Here is a 16238-nt window from a genome sequence, read left to right as displayed (position 1 = left end):
CAGTCATTTCTTCAGGAAGGAGCATTAAGATGATGTTACCCTCCTTTTAAAATAGTGCAAGCTAAAGTTTATCGATTTCCTGTGAATCCTGATGCATTTTGCATTTTGTTGGAGAAAGTGCGTCTTTACAAGCAGCGAAGGGAGAAGACTTACATTAAACAGACTTTCATTCAAAACTTGCAAAGCTGTGTCTCCAAAACGGATGTGGTAATGTATTTGATTACCTTATCTTTAAAACAGGGTGAAAAACATGTACTAAAAAGCTATTGTAAACAGTCTTTATGCAGAACTTTCAGTTTATCCCAAGTGTAACATCCCTACTCTTCATAGTTGCTAAATGCTGTGTACTCTACTTCAAAATTTAATTCGTGTTATTCTGTTACTGTTTCTACTGTCATTCAGCAGCTTTGAAATGTCCCATAGTTTATCAGAATTTAAAATTGCGGCAATTGAGATCAATTTACTTGAAAACGTGTTGTACCTTCAAGTTTTTGCATTTTGAATGTATGTTGCCTTTCATATCACATGAAAGCCCTGCTGTCCCAAGAAAACAAGTGAGATCACAGATCTCAACCCTTTAATCAAAATAAAACCATCTTAGCCAGAGATTTATTACTGATTTTCAACCCAGAAAAGTTTCATCCTGAGGCACAAAATATGTTTTGCAGCAGAGCTGTTTATTTGGACAAGTTGATCCAAGTGTTAGTCACAAAATCTGTGTCAAGGACACACCCCATTGGAATTCCAAGAATTCCAGGTTTGTAGCTATAAACACTCAAATTCTAGATGATAAAGCTTTCAGTTACTGCAAGAAGGCTCAATTCTATAAGAACATTGTTTTTCACAGTCAGTGAACACAAGTTGTGTAGCATAAAGGTGTGCTGGAAAAGCCTGTGACTTGCACATAAGCTTTTAAGCTGCAAGGTATCAGACAGTTTTCTGCACATGAAATGTGCAAGTCTACTTCCTAGCATTCTCATTTACTTTCATTTTGGTCACACTGAATAAAATCTAAGTTATTCAATATCAATCAAAATTCACTGTTAAATATAGCATATTAACAAAAGCTGCTATAGACCTGTTTCTATCATTAATATAAAGGTAAAAATTATAGATAATATTAAATTTTCTGCTCAAGTTCTGATTGTTTTAATCCTACAACTTTGACACATCTTATTCTTGAACTATAATACTCTTCTATTCATCATGTTAGCTTCTTTCAGTTAAAAAATCAATTACTGCAGATGACTGAATGATCACTTTTCCTCTTCTGTATGGGCAGCCTTTTTTGTAATGGCAAGTTATGTAAACATTGCTGTAGTTGCATAAGAAAACGGTGATAAGATAAATTCAGTTAGAAAAGACACACAGACACAAAACATAAAAGCAATTGGTTTAGGTTTTTAAAATGCTTGTGCATTAAAACTTCCAATAATTATGCGTGCAACCTGCCCAGAGTCACACAAAGAGAGCGTTGGGTGAGAAATCCATTTATTGATACCCACATTCTTTGCCATTTAATTGTGCTTGTGTTTCCAGTAAATGTTTTTGTATCCATTTTTATTAGCTTCTGGAAGCTTAAGTTTTTTTGTGTCATCTTCTCCTACATGATTCTATTCTCTCCTTAGCTATTTTCTTCATGCTCATTATTTTTTCCTAAAATGAGCTCCACTGATCTCTCCATGCACTTTCATTTGCTTCTTCTATATTAATTTTGCAGTTTCTGTTTACTTCTCAAAGTTGTGCTTTCACAATTTCTTCCCATTATTTGGAGTCCCACTATTGAGTATTTTTTCATTCTGCTGGACTTCCCTGCCATTCCTCATTGAATTTGCAGGAGTATGTTAATCGCTTAAATAGTAAATATTGACATCCTGTACTGATTCCTATGTTAGAATATTTTTCAAAATGCTGATAAGAGTGATGTTTTGAAGTAGTTTTGAATAGTTCTGTATTTTCCATTTCATGATGTTTCATTAGCCTCTGATTTAACATAATACAACCTCGATCCTTATATTACATGCATTTTGTAAGTATTTTTTGTTGTTGCAATATGTGTGATAGATTCCAACAGAGAAAATACCTGATAATGGATGTGGTTTGATATCAGATTTCTCTGAAATATTAGAAATGATGGAAGAATATCTGAAACCAGTGCTGTCACATGTTGATTTTTGTGATGTCAGGTAAGACACTTAGACTTTATCGTCATTTGTGAAAATAAAACACTAACTCAAGTCCTGAAAATACAGGAATGGTTTCAGCAAGAATAGAACCCATTGAATGAACTTCTTTCATCTTGAAAAACAATATAGGCAGGATATGCAAGACTAAGAGAATTGACCCATGATAGACTAGTGGCCATTTTTGACAGGTACTGTTCTCCAGTTTAAGTTATGCAATATTGTGTTCAGGATGAAATACCATAATTTAACTAGTAAAGAGGGCAGGAACTCCAAAGGGAGTTCCTTTATGTAAAATTTCATTGAGATTGAAGCAGTTTTGTTTTCTCTGAAAACTTCTACTTACATAAGTGTTAGTGCTGGTAATATTTTCACTGTAATTCCTCTTCCCAGAGAACAGAGCACACCAGTTTCAGCAGCTGAATCAAGAAAAATGAAAGTGAAAGATCAAAACACCAAACACTTCACAGCACGGGGTATGTGCTGTCTTGAGTCCAATATATGTATATATGTGTGTCTAGGAACAGATATCAAAATCCTGTCATTTTAGTTTCAGTGTTTTTGAAGCCAGGGAGAAGAAAAAGGCTTCAGCAGTGGTTTTGTCTGTTTGTTTTCTGTATCATGTCAAATAGTTTAGTATACTTCCAAAAGGTCACTTATATGCTGGGTGGAACTGTCCTTCTGCATGTATTTACAGTATTCCAAATTTTACAGGTTTTAGAGAGCTAAATAAAATTACTTTATAACAAACCAATTTTTCAGAAGAAAGGCCAAAAGGAAGAACTTTAGGTCTGTTGATCTTGTTGTTTTGTCTATTCCTGCTTTTTACTTTATGAACTCTCGGGGGCTTTTTTTGCATTTTTTTTTTATTTCGTTTGTTTGCAGTACTACAAGCCTAATGCTAGAATCTGTCCCTAAACTGTTCCAGGAGAAGAGGCAATGAAGTCCATGGCTTGCTTTGTGAATGAGTTTTTTCCTTTATGGTGGGGAGCACTGAAGTTTCTCAGTGAAAGATTACCAAAAAAATATACACATTTGCATTTATTTTTACCTGCAAGAGTGTCTGTCTGCCATCTGGCATCTGACTGCTTATGTCGTTCTGCAAAGACTAGCTTGTCTTCTGTGTATTTGTTGTTTCTGTGTAGAACAGGAAAATGTTTTTATAATGATATTCACTCCTTTTTTTCTTAGTAACAGAAAGAAGTTTCCTACAGAAAGACAGAGTTGCTATTGGATAAGAGCTCCTTTACAATGCAATACTGTTTAGCCAAACACTGCTAAGGCAACTCTGCATTTCCGAACATAATTTTCTTGAATACATTGCATATATCTACTCTTCAGTCTGAGATGGTTGGTTATTTAATACAAGGATATGGGTTGCCCAGGTTAGCTGTGAATGCTCCATCCCTGGTGGTTTTCAAGCCCAGGCTGGACAGAGCCTTGGATGAGATGGTTTAGTGGGAAGTGTCCCTGCCCCTGGCAGGGGGCTTGTAACTAGATGATTTTAGGGTCCTTTCCAACCCTAACTGTTCTATGATTCTACAATTCTATGATATTTTTCCTCTAATAATCAGTGCTCACAAGTGCCTATGCATAAAATTTTGACATCTTTGGAGTAACCAGCATCAAAGGAAATGTTTTTGTGTAATGCACTTAATCCACAGTAAAATGGTAATAGAGGAAATTTTAAGTTTTACATCTAACTTCAATTTTTTTATATACATACTGAGAACTACTAAATCTCAGTCATGTTCTGTCACATTCTTCAGGTACACTTGTGGATTTAGGATTATGCGTGGTATTACTAGGCGATACATTATTTATGGAATTGCCTTTGGAAGCTCTGAGTATCTTTAAAGAGGAAGGAGTGAGTTCCGTATCCAGAGATTTTTCTCTCCAGATTCTGTACAATCGAGTACATCTGGCTAAATCAGGTACTATTAAACACACTTTACATTAGCATACTGATGCAGTGAACAAAATTATTTAAATAGTGTGAATAGTGTATTATATTTAACTGGAAGACTGCCCCATGCAATAGATTTGCAGTATATTAAATGGAATAGATAGTACAGTAGACTTATTTCAGTAATATACAGGCTGATCATAGTTGCAGTGCTAGCTAATTTAAAATAACATCTGTATATTAAAGAATTATGTAAAACTCTGTGAAACCTTAAATGACTTGCAAAGTTTCACTTATACAAGTGTAGTCTTAAACTCTTTAAAGCTGTTTTTAGCTGCAGTGAAAAAGCTAAAGTAAGAATTTAGAGTTTTGTCAATTTTCTTTAACATTGGTGTGAGACTTTGCTCAAAATATCAAGCATGAAAACATTTACTTGACCTACCTCCTCTCCCTATAGCTAAGATTACATTAAGAGCTCATTTTTTTTCAGTCCAGTGATTCTTCTACTATGCATGACCAAAATCGTATCTCACAGGCTGTGTATGGACTTTCACTGCTGCAAATGCACCCTGTATGAACTCTTCAGTGAAATGAGTTTGTTAAGTGAGGTAGTTGGACAGTTGGTAACCTTGTCCTTATGGCATCTTAAAACTCATTTCTTATTCTGAAAGTGAGTAATAAATCCAGGCACATTTTTTTTTATAAATCAAAGATACCTTTTATTACTGAAGTTAAAAATTCAGAATCACATTTTGTGCCTGCATAGATAAAAACACATTTTAACTAAAATTATTAAAACTAGTGGACCTAAGCTAAAAATTAGGCTAAGTTTAAAAAAATCTCACATTGTACCATGAAAATCCTCTGTTCTGGATAAGTTCTTGTATTGTGTTCATATCTATAATATTTAGTGCCTTCTGTATAGTCTATCCTCTCTTCTTCTATTTCACTTCTCCTTTTTAAAGGGAAAAAATTGAATAATCTGTGATTAGAATATCTTTAGTCTAAATATACCTTCATATGCTGGTACAGACCTGTTAGAAATAGGAGGTTTAGAACATGTGTTGGGGTTGGGTTTTTTCTGGGGTTGGGTTTTTTCTTCATTTCTGTTTTTACATTTTTAAAGTGAAAACTTATAATTTTAGAAGCGGATAAATGAGAGGAAACAGACTTTAAAAGTCTCTGTTCATGCAATTATGCAAGTAGCACTGAGTGAAGAGAGAAGCACTAGCCATTATGAGCAATAATGCATCTCTCAAACTCCCACCAACTTGCAGTGCCCTCTAATGATAACTGTCCAAGACATGCACTTTGGGTGATAGTCATAGATACAGCGAGAAATATGTCAGTTTTTTGTGCCTTTTAAACATTCCTTAAAGAAATAAAAAAATCAGATAAATCAGATTCAAATACGAAACTTTCTTTTTCCTTTTGATCTCTGTGTGTCTCAGAAGCTTCAGTTATTTCAGTAACATCAACAACTAATAGATATGGCAGTAGCCAGAGAAAGTGCTTTGATAGTCACTGTTCAGCTCTGTCCCGAATCTGCAATGAAGCATTTGCATGTCTAAGGGATGACATTTCTTGCTTGGTTTCCACTTTAAAATTATTTTTAGGCAAGAGAGTTTGGGGAATATCCTTTCCTTGCTGTGGTGTGAAATTAATTCTTACTTTTCTAGTTCAATCTGTTACTGTTATTACATCAGCTATTACAAACACAAGTAGTACTTCAGGAAAGTTGTATTTTCTAAAACTGCCCATATCTTTAAAAAAAAATGTTTTTTTTTCAATTCCACAGAGTCTGAAGTCAAAACAGATGTTGGAATATCCAAAGAAACAAAACCAAAAGCTCATCAGAAAAAGAATGTCAAAAAGGTGAACTTGGCACATGTTTTAAGCAAACACAATAGAAGTAGCTCTTCCTTTTCTATAAAAAGTGTTAAAGAACTACCAGTGGCTTGCATGGAAGTTTATGCTAGTATTCTGAACTGGAATAAATATCACCTCATTGCATAAGAATTTTGTTTTTTCTTGATTTTGCAATAATGACAGAGTTGTTTCTTTGAAAAATCATACTTTGTGTAAATGTGACATATTTAACGACCCACAAAGGAAGCTGCTTAATGTCACTAAAATACTTCCCCCAGCAATATAGTATATTTATATAGTGTATGCACTTATTTTTATAAATATATGTGCATGATCTTAAGGTGCTTTCCAACCCTAACTATTCTATGATTCTATGATTCTATGATTCTTTGTATGCATACAGATCTATACATGTGCACACAGATGTGTAAGTATATGCCTTGTATATGATGCAGAATAGCTTATGTTTTAAATTTCCATTAACAATTGAGTATTGTGCTGCTTTTAATCCTACCTTCAAAACTTTAGAGCATCTTTTTGTTAGTTGTTTGGCACAAATATGCAAGATTGTTATTATTTGATTGAGACTTATACATGTAATAGAATATGTATTCTTTTTAATTGTAGGCTCCAGTTAATCATGATTTACCCTCTAATTGCTTGCCTGTTGATGCTAATAATTTTAAATGTATCCTTTCACAAACCATTAGCTAAGTGTATCATTAAATTTACTTTTTTGTTGTTTACATCATGTTGTTTACACTTAACTGTTTATCAGATGTTGTGGACCCCTACAATGAAGGAAGCGAAGCAGGTAATCTATTATAAATCATATTATCTCCAAAAACTACTCATGGAATTTAAAAATTTATGTAACAGAAAATGAAGTTTTTGATCAGCGCAATACTGCTTAGCACTACTGATCAAACTGGAAATGTGGTTATTTTCTCCATCAGCTTGAGTCCTCTCTGAGTCCCTGGGGCAGAACTGGTGGAGTGGTTCTGGTGTTTTCAACACTTTACACTTTCCTCAGGGTATCTAGAATTTTTTGTTTGTGCTTTTAAAATCTTTTACCTGTCTACAAATGATCCTTGTCAGTTATAAAAAATACCTTTCAAATGAGAATTACAAGATGGGCTTAAGTTTCAAAAAAACTGAAGATCTGATGACGGCCTAAAAACACCTGAATTGTCATTTCAGAATTGCTGAAATTAAGATTACCATCCTTTGTAGCATGGTAAGCATATAATGATGAAATTCTGTGTTACAGAAGCTTTAAGTCCTTCCCTAAAAATAAAGGAAATCCTGGAAAAATACCATGACCTATTTACACAGCAGTGGGAAGGAGTTATTGGCAGCATACACATTCCAAGGTTTGTAATATTGTATCTGCTTTCATGTTTTATCCATGTTTCTTGTTTTTAAATTGCGCCTATACCCGAAAGCTTCAGTCATAAAATAAGGTCATTTTTTCCTGAGTTGATAAATATGTAGGTAACCGTTGTCTTTGTCTCAAACATATATTTAGATTTGTAGACTGAATATTTTAGGGATCTGAAAAACCATGCCACAAAGTGACTTAGCCAGATTGGTTGCATCAAAGTTGCTATATATGTAGATAATCCAAGTTTGACAAAAATTCTATCTGGTGCAGTCTTTCATGAATATGGTATGTAAGCATAAATGTAATTTCTGGCTTTGTTCATAACTGTTTTTAAATCCCAGTATTAAAACCTGTAGCATCTACATGCACATTGAGTCAGCTGTGAAGTTCTGGTGTCCTCAACATAAGAAGGACATGGAACTGTTGGAGCAAGTCCAGAGGAGGCCACAAGGATGCTCAGGGGACTGGAGCACCTCCTGTATAAAGACAGGCTGAGAAAGTTGGGGCTGTTCAGCCTGGAGAAGAGAAGGCTGCGTGGAGACCTCAGAGCAGCCTTCCAGTATCTGAAGGGGGCCTACAGGGATCCTGGAGAGGGATTCTTCATCAGAAACTGTAGCGATAGGACAAGGAGAATGGGTTTCAACTAAAACAGGAGAAGTTCAGGAAGATGTTCTTTGCTGTGAGGGTGGTGAGGTACTGGCACAGGTTGCCCAAAGAAGTGGTGGGTGCTACATCCCTGGCAGTGTTCAAGGCCAGGCTGGACAGAGCCTTGGGTGGCATGGTTTAGTGGGAGGTGTCCTTGCCCATGGCAGGGGGGTTGGAACTGGATGATCTTAAGGTCCTTTCCAACCCAAACTATTCTATGATTCTGTTATCATAGCAATAAAAGGATAAAAGGGATCTCAGGAGGTCGAGTCCTGTGTTAATGCAGTCATCACTAGACCTTCCTTTATAAATGCTAGTTTGATCAGTCTTTTGAAATCTCTACTTAAGTAAAATCATTCTAATGTTTCTTCATAACAGTTACAAAGATTGTTACCTGCTCTCAAATTGCATGGGGTTTGCTGCCAGCAAGCTGATTAGTTGCATGTCTTTTCAAAACCTATTTCTTTCATATCCTGATAGATGCATACATGAATATTACCATTGAATGTTAGGCTAAATGCTGTTATTTCAAAGCCGTAGAACTGGGGTTTTTTAGAAGAGTCCAGTATTTATCAAAAAATACACTGTGCCTCTTGTTTACTATGAGATGTTAGTAAGTATGCCTCTGTATTAAAATAATTGTTGCTAATAATCTATATGAGTTATTGCACTTTCCATAGAATTCTGCAGTCTTGTCTGTCTTTCTTTGCATGCTGACTTTCCTTATTAATATTTCTGGAGTAAATAGTACTGAAGTGTTTGTTCTGGATAATTTCTGAAAAACATTCTTGTAAAATAGTTCCACGAAAGTAGCTGCCTTTCTTTCTTCTTTCTTCCTTTCAGCCAAGCCGAATGGGAGCAGCTGCTGACAAACTGCAGTGCATTTCTGTTCTATGGAATGGAGAGATTCATGTCTCACATTTTACTCAACAGACTGGTTGCTATGAATATCCCAAGTAAGATAAGCAAACTTAAAAATATTTCTTAATTGCACCACCTTTTGTTCCCAGTTGTGTTTATTTCATACTGTATCATTATCATGGTATTCATGTTGGCTTTTTTCAAGATCCAGGGTTTTAATCCAGAAAACTTTGCATTTTGTAGGTTGTATTCTCTTGCACACCTTTCTTGTTATCCCACACAAGTCAGTTTAGTCCTTCTCCACTTCCAAATGTTAGAATTTGATTGCCAAAAAATGAGTCATTACCTGATGGTTTTCCCAGTAACTCTCCTCCTTTTCTGTGAAATTTAATTTTTGTCAACAAAGTACTTTTTACTGTGCAGTACCCCTTCAACAAAATTCCTCAGTCTCCACTCACGCAAAGCAGAATTGTCTGTCAAGACTGGGTTAATGCTGAATGATTACTCAGTTATTATGGAGCAGTTGTAGACTCTGAGAAGGGCGATTGTTTTTTATTTTCTCTGCTTAACAACTCTTTAGTCTTTCTAGTGTTGTAGCATAATGCTTAGATTGGTGTTTTTGATTCACAGTCTTCCTTTCTGCTCCTGTTCCCCTTACACATCTGGAGGAAGCTAAACTTTGGAGTTGTGCTGAATTTGTCAGGGTAGCTGAATTGCTGTATTGCTCTATTGCATTGAGAAGTAAAATGGAGGAGGACAGTACACATCAGATTGTGAAGCCCTGCAAAGCAACAGGAAGCTTCTTCAGAAAACATTGATGTTTCAAAGCGATTTAAACATGTATATGTAAACATTTACTGGAAATCAATAAGAAATACCTGGGTCAGAGCAATCCCAGGCACAGCTACAGGTTGGGCAAAAAGGAAATTCAGTGCAGCCCTGTGGAGAAAGACTTGGGGATTTTGGTCAATGAGAAAATGAACATGAACCAGCAGTGTGCACTCACAGCCCAGAAAGCAGCTGTATCCTGGGCTGCATCAAAAGGAACGTGACCAGCAGGTCAAAGGAGGTGATCCTGCCCCTCTACTCTGCTCTCATGAGACCTCACTTGGAGCATTGTGTGCAGTTCTGGTGTCCTCAACATATAAAGGACATGGTGCTGTTAGAACAAGTCCAGAGGAGGCCATGAGGATGACCAGGGACTGGAGCACCTCCTGTATGGAGACAGGCTGAGAAAGTTGGGGCTGTTCAGCCTGGAGAAGAGAAGGCTGCGTGGAGACCTCATAGCAGCCTTCCAGTATCTGAAGGGGCCTACAGGGATGCTGGGGAGGGACTCTTCATTAGGGGCTATAGTGACAGGACAAGGGGTAACGGGTTCAAACTTAAACATTAGAGGTTTAGATTGGATATAAGGAAGAAAATCTTTACTGTGAGGGTGCTGAGGCACTGGAATGGGTTGCCCAGGGAGGTTGTGAATGCTTCATACCTGGCAGTGTTCAAGACCAGGTTGGATGAAGCCTTGGGTGATATGGTTTAGTGTGAGGTGTCCCTGCCCATGGCAGGGGGGTTGGAACTGGATGATCTTAAGGTTCTTTCCAATCCTAACTATTCTATGTTTCTATGATTTTATTCTATGTGCAGTCATATGTATATATACATATAAAACATACCTTAGGAAGAAAGATTAACATATTGAGGGGAGACAGGATAATAGTCCTCAAGTATGTAAAAGGCTTTCCTTTTTTATTTTATAACTACAGGATTGAATTATATAGGACATTAGCATGTAATAATGACTTCATTATTAATTGTACTAAGGTGGCATATGAAAACAATCTGGAGAACAATGTGGAAAAATGTATCAAAGCTACATCAAGTAATATTAGGATTACTTTATTAGTGTCCTTTTATGTAATAATTGACAATTTTGGCTGAAATATGTAAATTTTGTATTAGTTGTTTAGGCTGTGTCTAAGAAAGTCGTTAACTTATGAAAGGTCTGATTTACTTATATTTATTATGTTGGGTATTATTATTAGTGCAAATACCACTGCTATAACATATTGTTTTTTCCAGAATGCCATTTGATGATACTTCTAGACCTGGTGCGATCCAAGCAAAGTCATCAAAGAATTACAAACTCTGACATCCACAAAAGGTAGAATAAAGTTTATTTCTGAAAAGCTCACAACAACGCAGATTATTTTTATTGGAAAGGAAAGTTAAAATTATAAGTTGCAAATATTTTCATTTACTTCTCCAAGGAGAAGTGCTTATATCTCTACCTAAGGGAAAAGTTCACCTCTCTAAAAATACTGTTTAATCAATGCAACAATGTGTGAGTTAAAATTATTTTTGTTCAAAATACACGAGACACACATCTACAAATGTAATTATGCAGGTCTCCGAGTGTTTAAACAACCTCTTGATATTTTACTTTTTAATACTTTTTAATAATACTTTTTACTTTTCCACCTTCGCCAAACAGCCATTTCCTAGTCCAAAACAAAATATGATTCCTTCAAATAGTACAGAACAGTAACATGACAGGGACAATCACATAGTGAAACTGTATCATGAAAAGATGTAGGTGGAAGTTACCTAATTTTTTTGTATTAAATTTAATGTGCTGTATGAATATTAGAAAAGACTTTATGCTCAGCATACAAGAAAATGCAGTCCATCATGCCCTTTCCCCTTCTGTTAAAAAGCATTGTACATTTAGTTATATTTGTTGGTATATTACTTCCATTTTTAGCTTAGTGATCTCGGAAATTTTTTTCTTTAGTTGTCTACATATTGCTATAGAGAGACCAACAGAGTCAGCCATGCTTCTAAGCCTTACTGGTGTTCGTTCTATAATAGCCAACCAGTGGCACACTACCTTGCAAGAGAATGCGGAAAGGCTAGAGATACTGTCTGAGAGTAAGTATTTGTATTCGGCTTCTTTTGCAGGTATGTTACTTCTGACATATGCATGCATGCACTTACTCACCTCCCATCTCTCCTCTTCCTTTGCTCCTCACCAGATTTAGTCTGGAGTTTCTGTAGGAGGTAATCTGCATGCAGGAGCCACCATGTTCTTGACAGGTTGATTTTTCAAACATAACAGTAACCTACTTGAATAGTTTTAGTGGGGAATTTGTTTGTGGTCATATGGTAAGAATAGGATTTCTATGGTGAGAAGCAGTGCCCTAGGACTTTGCAACCTGTAGTTACATAAACTGTGGGGAAACAAAAGCTACAGGTAACTTATATCTTCAGAGATAGATAATGAAAAAGGATGCCTTTACAGACTTAGTTAGGTTTTAAATGTGGAGACACCAGGCTCTATGGTTCGTCTTTTCTTGTCTTCAAAACTTTAATTGGGAACTCACAGAAAGTATCAATTATTCTTTTTTCCAGATTTGTTGAGCATTGCTAGAACAACTGGGCAGACAGTCCATAGCCTTCAAAAGAGGAAGATTAACAGAGAAAGAGATTCCATTGAAAGTAAGAATTAACAGGCTTAGTAGAGAAGACTGCCTGTGCATGTTAACTAGATCTATGGGTAGTTCAGTGATACAGGTGAAATCTTTCAAATGAGCTGTGACAATCTTTCCTGACACATCTTACAGGAATTGTGGCTGGGAAGACCACTGATACAATATTATAATTGAGTCTCTGTATTTACATATATAAGATTTGGAAGGAGACTTTGTCATAGCTGACCAAAAGCTAAAATTTACACTCCACTAAGATGTTATAAAATGAAGTAGTGTGACTGAAAAGTTACCTCATGAGCATGACATGAAGAATATAAATGGTATGGACTATAGACTGCAAAAAGATCAGTTGAACCTGCAGTGGCTAGGCAGTCTGCATTGTAAAGGGCACACTATATGTATGAAATTCCATCTGGTATCTTGTTGGAGAGGGGAGAAGGATTTTTGAATAAAACAACTTGTAATATACTGTTTATAAAATTATGTGCCTATTTTTCATTGTATGGGACTTACCTCTTAAGGGTAAATGCAATAAAATTTAGTTATAACTTACACTGCCATAGAATTGAAGAGGGAGAGAGCTCAAGTCAGAAATGTTGCCTAGTTTTATGGTTTGGTGTTGGTTTTTTTTCTTCAGAAAATGCTTGTTGGATATAGTGGCAGTTATTAATATTATTGAAAAAATGTAAGACAGCCACAAACATTAATGAAAGTGAAGATATGATAAATCACTGCAGTTGTATTCAGAAATAATGTTTTTTAAAATATTTTTATAGTGGAAATGGATTCTCACAGCTCTCCTAGAGACAAAGCAGAAGAACAGACCACTTCCTCAAGTCTTCCTGCAACTCATCCATCCTTTTTCAATTGTGTGCTGTATGGTTTACCCAATATAATTATTATGTAATTTGTGTCAGACTTTTCTTACCGGGAATGCCACTGCACTGTGCTCAAGGCAAACTTGGCATTTAAAGATGTAGCAGATGCTTTTTTCTATATGGTCTGAGAGGTGAGCTTAAAAAAAATGTACATTTTGCTGATAGACTTTCAGTTTCAGATGTAAACAGTTTGATATTAGAAAAAGTGTCAGAAAATATAAAATACATAGATTTTAGAGATTTCACTTAGTACTCTGAACTCAATGAATTCCTAGGAGAATTTGGTGAGTACCAACACATTTTAAAGGAAATTAGTCATGTATTTTTGGGCATTGATGCATGAGTGGAACTGGAATGTATTGTTGTCAGTACTTTCATTTGGAAAAACTTTTCCTTGATGAATTTTGTTCTTATATTGAGGATTTAGCAGGAGCATAGCTTAAAAATGTGCCAACATCATTTTACTTGATTTCTAACTTCTTACATAGCAATAAAATTGTGATGTCTGTTTCCTGTGATACACTGTTTTTGTGTGCCTGATAGATCATTAAAATGGCACTGAAAAGATACTGTTCTTGGCTACCTGCTGTGCTGTAGTTAATTAAAACCTGGTAAGATTTATAGGCCTATATAGACCATAATTACAAAATCATGACATGCAAAATACTTTCTTTTATTCACACAGTAGAATAAGAATTTTGTGCTTCGTTCCCCCATGCTCTTACAATTTAATTGGATAACCTTATATGAACTGCTCTGTCAAACTGTGTTCCATAACATGCATTATTTTTATTCCCTTTATATGTAATTTTCTTCTTTATTTAGACATAGGGGATACATATTTTTTATGGCATGTATCTGGGCATTCAGTAACAATACAAATTAAGTAAAGAATGGATCCTAGACTGTACTTAAGTTATCCAGCCTGAAAATTAAGGATTAAGCGTAAGATATTTTCAAGTCTGGAACTTGTCATTTTTCACCAGATAGTGGCATGAGTCCCTTTCCCCACATTCTCACATTTATTTGTTTGTTTCTGTTTAGATCTTCCCAGGTACCTTTTCACTACATCATTATCACACAGCTGCTTTTTTAAATTCCCAGGCAAGGTATTTGGGAAGCTCAAGTATTTCTGAGTTTGAAGAAGCAATTTCTCTTGAATGAAGCAAATGTCCACACTTGTTCGATATTGCAAATGTCCACTCTATTGTTAATGTTTTAATTATTTCCTGCATTTATTTCCACATTATTCTCCACATTGATTGCTATGAAACTGTATTTCCTTGCTGTTCATCACTTTTCTTACCTGGAATGACATCTTTCTAGTGCTGTCTCTTTTTGTATAACGTAAAAGGCTTTAAAAACCAGAGTATTCAAGAGGAATCATGACACCTTGTCTGCCTTGCTACGTGGCAGTTTTCACTAATTTTTACTAACTTACATCTTCTTGAAATAAGAGATTTCAAAACTAGTTAAGTCAGAAAAGGTTTGTGCTTTAGAAATTACAGTGTTGTATAATGAGAACAATCCAGGATAAAAACCAAGATTGTAAAGGTTAGGAAAACCATTGATACTCAGGTACAATGGGCTTATTCAATAGTTTACTACTGTGATTTTATTTCTGAAACTGATGGAAATAACTTACTTAATCTACCAAAGTGTTTTTTTCCAAAAATATTCCCATTTGTATTAGATACTTTAGCCCTAACTACATTGCAACAACCTTTGTCAGAAAGATGAATGAGTATGGCTAAAAATTTCTTTACAGTCTGACAGCACTACTGATGAGAAAGCATTGATAAAGAGTAATGGCCTTACCCAAGAAACTTCAGGCCTGCAAGCTTTACTTGTTGCAACTAAGATACTGGAAATACTAATCAGAGAAACTGGTAGAATACCTGCAAATAAGCAATGTATACTGGGTAGGTATAATAAAAGTGGATGGCATGCATAATTACATATGTCTGATTGACATTTCTGAGGCAATAAAAAAAATAATAGACTTGGGGCCATGAAGTGTGGTCATAACCATATTTCCTGGGGTATTAGGAGAGTATTCTCTATATTACTGTGCTAAATACCACTCAGTAAAATCATTAACAGCAGTAGGACTACATGAGTAGATGATAAACTATACTTTAGGTGACAGTAGGTATGCATTCTGTGACATAAGAAGACATCTAGTTCATTCCTTCAGGAATTAGTACCAGAAATAGTATCTTCTTTTCCATTACATGTTTGTAGCAATGAGCAGTGGCATGATCATACAAACGTAAAGAGTCACTTCAGGAAAAGATATATAGTAGAATTTGGAATTACTTCAAAAAAATAGGAGCATGGAAAAATTAATATATTTTGTATTAAATTTAGCATGACAATTTAATAAAGGAGAACCTGCTGCTTAGACAGAGAAAGGAGGCAGCAGCTCAGGTGATGTAGTTTTAGAGTTCAGTATGTTTATCTGTTAAAGACAGTAATTATGAAGGAACTGAACAAAGGAAGATTGAGAAGGAATGCTGCAGAAATGCTTTCAGAACCTGATTTGAATAAAGAACTAAAAGTTTTTTTTTCCCCTGATATTCCTCAGATTGTGGTTGAAAGATTAGGCGGTAGGACTCCTCTGTGAGCAAAACATGAGTTTTAATTAGGAAACATAAAAAGACCCCACTTAGTTAATGATAAATGCACTATAATATGCCTAATGAGTCTGTATTTAAAAAGCATCTTTGTGACACACACAAGCATTTCCCACAATTTAGAAGTTTTTGTGGAAATGTAATAGTTCTCACTTAAGAATTTTAAGGTCTAAGAACTCTGTTCCAAGAAATCCATCCCTGGCAGTGTTCAAGACCAGGTTGGATGAAGCCTTGGGTGATATGGTTTAGTGTGAGGTGTCCCTGCCCATGGCAGGGGGTTGGAACTGGGTGATCTTAAGGTCCTTTCCAACCCTAACTATTCTATGATTCTATGATTTTATAAATGGGACATGACAAATAGATAGATAGTTCAGAGCATATTCATAGACCA

At 35.5% G+C, this 16238-nt stretch overlaps 1 protein-coding gene across 1 annotated transcript in view; it reads left to right on the top strand.

Moving 5' to 3' along the window:
• The window catches only part of CFAP46 (cilia and flagella associated protein 46), a 76057-nt gene extending 62248 nt beyond the window's left edge, over positions 1-13809 (top strand). Inside the window, exons 47-59 of the mRNA XM_031044767.2 lie at positions 56-207; positions 2065-2186; positions 2577-2659; positions 3953-4117; positions 5888-5964; positions 6586-6646; positions 6737-6772; positions 7229-7331; positions 8831-8943; positions 10925-11006; positions 11637-11773; positions 12254-12340; positions 13110-13809. Coding sequence (XP_030900627.2) covers positions 56-207; positions 2065-2186; positions 2577-2659; positions 3953-4117; positions 5888-5964; positions 6586-6646; positions 6737-6772; positions 7229-7331; positions 8831-8943; positions 10925-11006; positions 11637-11773; positions 12254-12340; positions 13110-13240 — 1349 coding nt within the window. The 3' untranslated portion in view covers positions 13241-13809. The remainder of the gene's footprint in view (positions 1-55; positions 208-2064; positions 2187-2576; positions 2660-3952; positions 4118-5887; positions 5965-6585; positions 6647-6736; positions 6773-7228; positions 7332-8830; positions 8944-10924; positions 11007-11636; positions 11774-12253; positions 12341-13109) is intronic.
• Positions 13810-16238: the final 2429 nt, after the last annotated feature.

This window comes from Melopsittacus undulatus, chromosome 4 (genome assembly GCF_012275295.1).
Source record: "Melopsittacus undulatus isolate bMelUnd1 chromosome 4, bMelUnd1.mat.Z, whole genome shotgun sequence".
Classification (NCBI taxonomy): Eukaryota; Metazoa; Chordata; class Aves; order Psittaciformes; family Psittaculidae; genus Melopsittacus; species Melopsittacus undulatus.
This window is presented reverse-complemented; position numbering and strand designations above follow the sequence as displayed.